General features: G+C 38.8%; 1 protein-coding gene across 1 annotated transcript; it reads right to left on the bottom strand.

Moving 5' to 3' along the window:
- Window positions 1-328: 328 nt before the first annotated feature.
- Window positions 329-5917, bottom strand: LOC117461385 (protein BTG4). The gene is made up of 5 exons (XM_034103213.2): window positions 5755-5917; window positions 2829-3006; window positions 2513-2650; window positions 1941-2298; window positions 329-1433 (listed from the first exon to the last, which is right to left on the bottom strand). The coding sequence occupies exons 2-5, from the start codon at window positions 2999-3001 to the stop codon at window positions 1221-1223; spliced, it is 882 nt and encodes a 293-aa protein (XP_033959104.1). The 5' UTR covers window positions 3002-3006; window positions 5755-5917; the 3' UTR covers window positions 329-1220.
- Between the last annotated feature and the right edge of the window lie 4102 nt (window positions 5918-10019).

The following is a 10019-nucleotide window of genomic DNA, read 5'->3' as shown; positions in this document are numbered from 1 at the left end:
GAGAAACAGCGCCATGACCTTGGGCTCAATGACGCATCCAGAGCACAGAAGTCTTTCCGCTGCAATATCCTGCTGGGTGGCTGACAGTAATGATGATCCTTACAACTGTGAGCGGCATTAAGTATGGCCTTCAAAATGACAAGTGTTTTCTAGGTCATGTCCAAATATTTGTTATGAGAAAGTACTTCTATACAGCACCAAACTCTGCTCTGTAAAGTGTCAGAAATAATCAAAATAACACACTTGTTACTTTCAGATATAGGATTCATTTAAGCTGCTGCAATAATAAGGTAATTTGCTAATGTGAAAACAGAAAACAAAACAATGCTTAAGTATGCTCAAGTTTTGAGCTTGCAATGACATTTAATGAATATGCATGAATATAGTTAAATAATCACAATACATGCGAGTCAGAGAGTGAAACTTGTATTCAGGATTTATAACAGATTGTTTACATTTTTGCAAGGAAAGTTATCTAGAATGAAAATGTGTAAAAAAAACACAAAGCTATAACAGCCATAAAACATATACACCTGATTATCTATTCATCTTACTGACAGCAATAAGCAATATACATTTTTGTTGTGTTCTGTGAAGTTAGATTTGCAAAATACAGCAGCTACTGTTAATACAAAAAATATACACTGTGAGTTGAGTGCCATCCACTGGTGGCCAAATAAATTACAACAAAAAGACTGAGATAAAAAAGTGTGCGGTTTAGTAAAAATATTCTTCTCATATACAGATATTGCCACTCAAGCTACAAAGATAGATAAAACCCCTGAATCACATTTTACATTGATTAACTCCGACGTACACACTGAGTAAAAACACTAAAAAAGAGATTAACATAACAATAATAACACCTGAAGAGACAAATATTTGGTAAATAGGATATTGCTGAGAGTTCCTGAGTTAGTTCAAGCACCCAGTGATTGAAGTCAATATAAAAGTGTACAGTACGTTAAAAAAATAAGCAGTGCAGATCTGACACATTCGTTTAACAGTTTTTGCTCAAGTTCAATGGCATCTTTGTGCCAAGTAAAAGCCATAAATTACAAGAAACCAAAAGGAAATGGGAATCCTTACAGGATGTACAAGGAATAACCTTGAACTATACAGTCATTTTTTCAGTTTAGCTGGACTCAGAGAAATGACATGGCTCAGATGAAGGAGCTTTTAATGCTCTACCCACTTTCATCCCACACTTCCTGGATGGTCTAACCCATCACAGCTCCCCACGGCTGCAGTGTGGCCTGAGGCAGAATGAACTGCGGAGTTGGCTGGGGCAAAAAGTAGTAGCCAAATACCTGCTGGGGCGGAGGCGGAGGTGGCGGAGGCGCGCACATCGCGTTGATAAAAACTGGAGCGCCCTTCTTGTACTGAGGCCAAACCGGCGCAGGGTGGTAGAAGTACTGGAGGCTGGCAGGGAGCTGAACGGAGAGAAAGATTGGAAGGAGAACGAGAGATTAGAAGGAAAAGGGGAGAGTTTCTAGCATGGGTGTTAAAAACACTTTTATCCATATGGGAGGATTCATTTGGACTTTCCTTTCTAGAATATGCAATACTAAAATGTCAATAAAGGGTGAAGACTGACCGCAGCTTTAGCTACAACCTATATACAAAAGTATGTAGTCTGAACTTTTTAGGGGTGTATGTTGTGTTAGTACTAGGTTGTCAATTTACTGTGTTTAAAACTTTTCACAGAATTTGGCTCTATTGATCTACTGATCATTACAGCACTGTGGCGTTTAATTAAAGTTTAACACCACAATGAAGCTCTATGGCACAGAGAAATGAAATACATCAGGACTAATATGATAAAATGTGCTTTGGTCATTGTGGGAATTCCTTACAGTGAGAGGTATATAGAATAGCACAGGGCTTACACTTATTGTGAGATCTCTACAGATGTCCCTTAAAGAGAGGCAACAAATTACCATATTTCTGACGTATTTGACCATATGTGGTCCTTCTCCGTGTCGATTCCGAATCCTGGGCATCATTGCTACCGTGTAGGCGTTGCCTTCTGCTGCATCCTTCTTGACAACCTCCTTATTTTCTTTTTCTTTCTCTGCGTCCGCCTTTGCCTTCACGTCCACTTCCGCCTCCAGCTCGCCATCTTTTGCCTCCTCCTCTGTGTCGCTAGACGCAGTGGAACCACAATCTGAAGAGGTAGCAGAGTGGTAATCTGATGTGTCCAGATTGATGGAGTCCCCAGACGAGTCGGTCTGCTTTCCTTCCATAGCTTCCTGTTCAAAACAGGCAACTGTGAAAGGCCTGCCTATCTCTGCAGATCTGTGAAGAGAATGTGCATTATTCAATACAACAGTCCTTTTTAATGTCACTGTTAACCTTATCTATATTTATCACTTCCCACATTTAATGTATCATTTCACAGAATGACTCGTGACAACAACTCACTCATAATTCTTGGCTAGACTCTGAAATGCCTCTTTGTTGCTGTAGTGTTTGTGTGTCATTCTCTGCCTGAGGCCAGCCGGTGACTCACCTTGCACACACCTCCAGTGGGTCGATCCACACCGTTAACTCAGACGGCAGGCCAAGTTCCCTGGGCGTGAACTCACTCTCCTCACAGGCTTTCAGGATTGCGTCATCACAAGGTACTCCGTTATTCATCCGGATGCATCTGTAAAGATTCACCGTTAAGATTATTTATGTTGCAACGTGGATATCTTTCTCTATAATACAGTGTTTTTCAGATGATGATGCAGGATATAAACACATCATCTTTGCAGAGACAAAAAAGACTTTCAGTGACAAAAATGTGTGCATATTTTATATTAAGATAATGTATTTTGTATTACCTGTATGCCTGGCCTTTGCTGGGGGAGTCAGGATACCAGTGATCATCATATTTATCACATAAAAGCTTCTGTAGCTTCTCAGAAAACAGATCTGCTTTGTCTTTACTGAGCTTGCCATGTGCCACAGCCAGGCGTTTGAGGAAGTTTACGCCAGCCTCTACCTCTTTTTTCATGGTGACTGTAGAAACAAAAGATTAAATACAATTAATTTGAGACGGACAACACATTCATCTTGTTGATTTTGTGTACATGAGCATAAGTATGTGGCCATATAATCACATTTCTTTGCAAACCAAGTACAAAGAAGTAGAGTGATTTGCGTTTTTGGTAACAGACGGTGACTTCCCTTTAATGAGACGCGGGGGAGCAGGAACTTCAGCTCGGGTGATAACAGCACTTCCCTGTGCAGACTCAACAGTATGAGTTTATTTGTATTACCTTCAGGCAAGCACTGTGTCGAGCGTGAGTAAAAGAGTTCCTGGCATGGAATTTAGTTTGTATACAGGCAAACAAGATGCAAACTAGTGCTGCCGTGTTGACATTAAGTACTTTTTTCAAATGCAAATCCAATGAGCGCACTGTGCTGTTTTTCTCTGATAGCATGTCTGTTTGGGTTGGGTGCCAGTGTCAGCCTGACCAGAAAGAACAGCGAGATAAAGGCCAAGGCAATTCAAACTTTTGCAGCTGAACTGGCTCAGCACGCTAACATCCTGTCCCTGACAAGAAAGTGGTGCCTTGAACTTTGAGGTGCAGACACTCATTTGTTATTGTGGCTTGAAACACACCACTGTTGCTTCAGCATGTAAAATATGTTGAGAGAAAATTATTATTTGCCCTGGAAGACATGGCCACAGCCTCCACTTTAGAGCAGTGATGAGCCTGTGACACAACAAGCAAAGGTAGTAACTTTAAATCCCTAACAAATATGTGTTGCTGTTAGATTATTATGGATGTTCAAATGTTATAGTCGTTTGACTCAGTTATTAGTCTGTGACAGAGACAAAAAACAAGTTTGGTTCATGGCTGTTTCTCAATCACTCTGTTTTGCTTTCCATCACTCAAATATGTTCATTCCAACATTCCCCACTAGCAAAAGGTTATAAATCTTGCAAGACGTCCCTTTGTCTAACACGTAAACACAGGTTTTTCTAGGTTTTAAAGTATCAGATTTCGACTGTGACTGTGAAGAATGCTAAATAGACCTTGTACCTAAATTCAGTGCAGTGTAAAAGATGCCATAGCATAACATAATGACATTCTGTCAAATCATTACATAAACAAAGGCGTTCTGTGAAATGGAGGACAAAAAAGTTAATATTTATATTTTAGAAATGTTTTTATGCAAATGTCAGGTAATCAATTAATCGAGTTATCATTTCACATCCAAACAAAGAAATTAGCAGTTCATTTAAAATATAAGATTTATTAAACGTATGTACCATTTAAAACCTGTGAAAAATACAGAGTAACAAACCGGAAACAGAACCGTTTTATTTTCCCTTATGAAAATGAATTGTTCATAACAAATCTTAGGCCAGGCCAGTTGTTCTGGAAACATGCACCATCCCACATATCACTACTGGTTCAGTTTTAATGTATTCTAATAAAGGCAGCCAAATTAGTTATGGTTTAAACTAGTTTGCATCATACTAAATGTTTGTTTGTAGATACTATAGGAACTTATTGACATTTGCATCCCTGATGGTGTTTGTCTTCTCTGATTACTTACATGCGTGTCAATTGTTTGATTTCATCAGTGTTTCATTGATGAGGCGAGATGGCTTCCCAATCTGGACACCATGTTTACTGTGTGCCTGGTAATTTAACAGTGACCTGCTGCCATTCTCAAGGACTCTGTTGGTACTGTTCGGATTTTACGTGTGATGACAACAGCTAGACCCACTATGCAGCATGCAAACCTCTGATGTTAGTGTATTGAGGGCAGACGGACTTGACCCTTTGTTCTTTGTGTCACTTAAAAGCTTGTTGTTGTGCTCAGTGTGTACTTAGCATACCATAACATCATATGTGTTTTCCAAAATATGCAAAACAGCCTGTCACATAACAGGTATGAAGGGGAGTTTGCTAATGTGATTGATAGTTTCAGGTGAACACGTTTAACCTTGGACTGGGTTATCGATATTCACGTTGAGTGGCAAGTGAACTTGTGTTCAAGTCTGGTTGAACAAAGGAGGAACAATAGAGCAGTTAAAACACAAATATGTAATCTATAGGTGTGTGTGTGTGTGTGTGTGTGTGTGTGTGTGTGTGTGTGTGTGTGTGTGTGTGTGTGTGTGTGTGTGTGTGTGTGTGTGTGTGTGTGTGTGTGTGTGTGTGTGTGTGTGTGTGTGTGTGTGTGTGTGCGCGTGTGTGTAAGTGTGTAAGTGTGTCCTGCTCTTAGATGTTCATTACAATCAGACAAAGAAAAACATAAAATAACATAATACAAAAAGGTACAGCTGATGTACTTTTTCTTTCTCTTGAAAAATACGTAATAATAAATGCTGGAAATAACGCATTTGGGGTTTTCTGACAGCGCGGAAACCCCCCAGTGGAACTATAGAAACAAGCATAGCCTACGGATGTAATTTCGGTTGAGATGTTAGGCTACATTTACATTTTAGATTTGAAAAACGTGTCATGATAAAGTTTCATTATTATGTAATAAAACAATTGCTTATTAACTCTTATTGACGATTTTGCTTTAGTAATGTAGTTAAATAAGTTTTCACGAGCGTAACAATCCAGTCAAATAAAATAAAAATACACCGAGCGAGCCATAAATGACTTGTAACAAAATATGATAAAACAATTATAACAACATAACAAACAAATTAACCCATACGTGTGATTGAATGGGCTATATTCACAAGAAAGACTACGTTTCTTATTAAACACAAAAGTTACAAATCAAAGTGGTACTCACGATGTAATAAAGAAAAGGTCTGTAAGTATCCAGCCAGCGGTGTGTGTGCCCTCGGCTCTTGTCTCGTGGCTGCCTGAGCTGCTGATGTGTTGGAGTTATTATGGTCAGCACATGTTGCTTCCTTGTTCTCGGCTCTTTTCTCGATGCTGCCTGCAGAGGGACGTAACAATACCGTCAGTGTGATTCACTTCCTTTACTCGACACCGTGAGCAAGCGCTGACTGATCCGCGCGAGAGCGACACCCCGCCCGGTCCAAATATGGGCAGTGAATGTAAAAGCCAAGTGGGGGGATTACCATCGGGTTACACTGTGTTACTACTATTGCAGCATCCTGTATTTGTTTGTCCCTTCATGTGATGTAATGTTATGAAATACATTTACTCAAGTAAAATTGCCTTGCAATATTTTGTTTCTATTCTGTTTCTTTTTGCACTTATCTTTATTGTTTTATGCCTTATGTATGTTGCTTTGTTAATGGACGTCAGTTTTTCATTGCCATGACTACACTGTGCATATAACAATAAAACCTTTGAATCTGAAACTAGCCTACTTAAGTACTATTTTGGGGTACTTTTACTTTACTTAAATGTTTCCATTTGTTGCTACTTTATACAAAAGTACAATAATGGCATCCAAGTTGTAGTGGAGTACAAAATCTACAACTTGGAAGCCATTATTGTACTCAATGTATTTGAAAAAAATAGGTTCTAGTTGCTTTTTAAAGATTCAGATAATTAGCTAATACAATATTTACATAAACTAATACATAAACTATAATATATAATTAATTATAGGTTAATGAATCCAGTAGTCATTGCATTATCTCCATTTAAATTGTAACCGCATGCCATGCACACTTGAATGCATGCATGAAAATAATCCAGTAAATTAATACACAATAAGTACTTTTACTTTTGGTACTTTAAGTATATTTTAATGCCAGTAATTTTGTACTATTTAAAGGGCCCATGTCATGCTTTTCCAGTTATTACCCGTCCCCTTGTGTGTTGTGAAGGTTTTTATGCATGTGAACGGTCTGCAGAGTCAAAAACCTTCAAAGAGCCTACACCCTGTAACACAGAAAATACCTGTCTATGCTGCCCCAAAACGCCTCGTTGGAGATTTCTCATTTTCCATTTTGCTGTTTGCTTCCTGGGTTCTGTGATGTGTGAATACCCACAGCGTTATAAACCTTTTTCTTACTCAATATCAAGCCACACTTATTGTTTTTACTTCGGCTGTGAGTGTTTGTGTGTGCTCAGGATGAGTTTTGCTTGTTCTCGCTGTATCGCTGTTTAGGACAGAGAGTGAATACCTGATGAATACAATACAGCAGGGGTAGCCAACACGGTGCCCGCGGGCACTTAGCCGCCCGCCGGCTTTGTTCTAAAAATAGCTCGCCAAGCAAATCCAAAATATGATTTCCGTTCTAGCTCCGTGCTAGAGCTTTTCTGGTTCGGAACCGGTTTTTCTTTTCAGCCCCCGTTTTGTTCACACCGCCCAGAGCCCGACTGGTGCTGCCGCTGCTGCGTCATGACGTCACTGTTTACGTCGCTGATTTTCTCCCCAACGGCGCTAACTACAATTCAACAATGGGGGACTGCGTCGGGTCGATGATCGTGTTGCTTTTAATCATACGAAGCCAGATTAAATTAAATAACGACTTCTCCAACCTTATACTTTTCTCCAGAGTGCCTTGGTTCATTGTTTATTAATGTGTTACAGCGGCATTTACCGACTGCTGCAGTGCTGGCTGCTCTTCCACAGGAGTTTATTCTCCCGTTAACTCACAGCAGCGGCCGCTGTAAAGTATTCACTGTCTGACTGTCACACAAGCAGCTGATACATATCCCCAATTCCCCATAAGTGAATGTGTGTCGGTCTGAATTGACGCTGTTTGGTATCACAACGCTGTTATGAAAGTTTCTCTGGTATAAAATGGGTGATGTTACCATAGCAACCGAAGCTAAACTGACAATAACTTGACTACTTGTTCCTATTGTGGCATAAGCCGTTTTCTACAGGCACATTTTACCAGCATATTTTTCATTATGATTCTACTTGTGATAGTCGGACATGACAACCTGTGCAGCCCATGTATTGATTCCAGCTGCTATAATACAAAACAAAACGTCTGCCTACTCTCCACAATGTTCAATAACAGCGAACGGATGGTCAAAGTAAGGCACAAATAAACAGAATCACAAGAAGCCTGGTTAGTGTTGCCTGAGTTTATAAAGTATGTTTTTTTTTTTACAAGTGTTGCGTTATAATCACTTTGCTCAGCACTACTGTTTGTTACAATTTTTATTTGCCGTACTCGCCTTTAACTGTTAGCTCAGGTTAATCTCGCCCCCCTCCGACGTAAGCGTGACATATGCGGTGCTTGCTTTCTAGACGGACAACTTTTTGGTGCTCGAAACGAACCGGATTCCGGAGCTTAGAGGCATTTTTTACTTAAGTGAAAAAAATCTGAGTTCTTCTCTCACCTCCATCCTACAATTACACCATAATTGTACTATCCAGTGGTGTCATGGTGTAATACTTTTATGTATCCCTAATGGCAGCTATATATGAGGATATCTTTTTTTTATGAAAGGGTTGACTGTGTGTGGCAGATAGCAGTGACACGGTGACCTCATTGTCCTACTCCTACACATCCGTTTTGGTTTAACTTTCTTACAACGCACCCTTTATCAAAGATGTTTAGCCTATGTTGTCATTTACAAAACAATGGGAGAGAAGGAAAATACAAGAGACAGAACAACACTAGGATGCCTTCCAAATAACTATTGGCAGTTAAATATAATGTTTAATATTATATTAAACTAACAATTATTTTTAATTTAATATATTATTACTGATCGCAATAGCATATAAGGAACTAGCATTTTAATCTATTCTCATGTCATGATAAATAAATTGTCATAGTTTCTTGTTGTAATAAGCAGCTGTCAAAAAATAATGAGTGGAATAAAAAAAAGTACACATTTTCCCCTTGAAATGTTCATAACTTGAGAAAATGTGTTTTGTCACAGCACATCACTGATGAAGATATTCTCTGGTATGTATCTTGGTTTCATGGAGAGTGGACTGGTATTGGACATGTCCCAGTTCAACTGCTGAGTTCTGTTGTGGTGCCCTTGAGCAAGGCGCCGGACACCCCAACAGATATACAGATGGATCAGAAAGAGTTAGAACTGTCACATTGAGGGGTTTCCCTATGGAATTTAAGAACTAATAAGTAACCCTACAAACCGAAAATATGTTGTTTTAATAGCTCACCACCAGTGATAAAGCACTAGAACATGATTTTAGTAACTAGTCCCATGATTTCCTCTTTCTTATAATATTTGTTTCCTCAGTGGTCGGAGAAGTACTGAATCTTTTAATTGTATTCCTTACATTTTCTGTAAAATTATTGTTGCATTTAGGTATGGATAGTTGAATGGTAGCCAACTCAGTTAATCTACTTTATATACAATTTGGTTATTTATTTAATAACTGTAATTGGTCATTTGAAGCAAATGGGGAAAGCACCACTTACTGGCAGCATAAATAATTGTAGTTGTAATGGTAATGAGTTATTCAGCAATTCATAATTGTTGATTAATGCAAGACAGAAAAAATCCTCGTTAATGCTTTTATTTATCATTATTATACAATCGAAGTTCAGAGGCTTATATAGCCTAATGGTTTTTAAATTATGTTTTAATTGGAAAACAACCAGTGTGGTAAAACACCAGTGCGCATGCCCAAAGCTTTTGCCAATTGGCAGATGAAACCAACAGGCGTGTTTTCTCCGCTCAACGTGTGCACACGTCAAGATTAGCTAACTGCCGTCTATAAACATATGTAAACATATTCCAAATTACACATTTAAAAGTTTTCTTAGAAGAAAGCCTGGTAATATAACACCTTCGTGCCCACCAGTGGCGAGCCGTCAGGGCCCTCTAGGCCCTCTGTGAGGGCCTAAGATATTCTAAAAAATTATATTTGAAAACATTAAAAAAATAACATTTTTTTTAAAATATTTTTTTTAATATTTTGTTGTTGTTACATTTTTCATTAGTTTTACCAAAAATACCTTGATTTAATTGTATTAAAAATAATATTTCCAAAGAAATAAATCCTTCGAATCTGCCTGTTCAGTTTCTGTTGGAATGTGAAGGGTTAAATGCCGTCTCTGCGAGTTATGTGAAGACGGGAGAGCTTGTTGGTCCCTCTCGTTGAGGGCCAACTCAACGAGAGAGTAATGTCAAATG

This window comes from Pseudochaenichthys georgianus, chromosome 16 (assembly GCF_902827115.2).
Source record: "Pseudochaenichthys georgianus chromosome 16, fPseGeo1.2, whole genome shotgun sequence".
Classification (NCBI taxonomy): Eukaryota; Metazoa; Chordata; class Actinopteri; order Perciformes; family Channichthyidae; genus Pseudochaenichthys; species Pseudochaenichthys georgianus.
The sequence above is the reverse complement of the archived record's forward strand: the minus strand, read 5'-3'. Positions and strand labels throughout refer to the sequence as shown.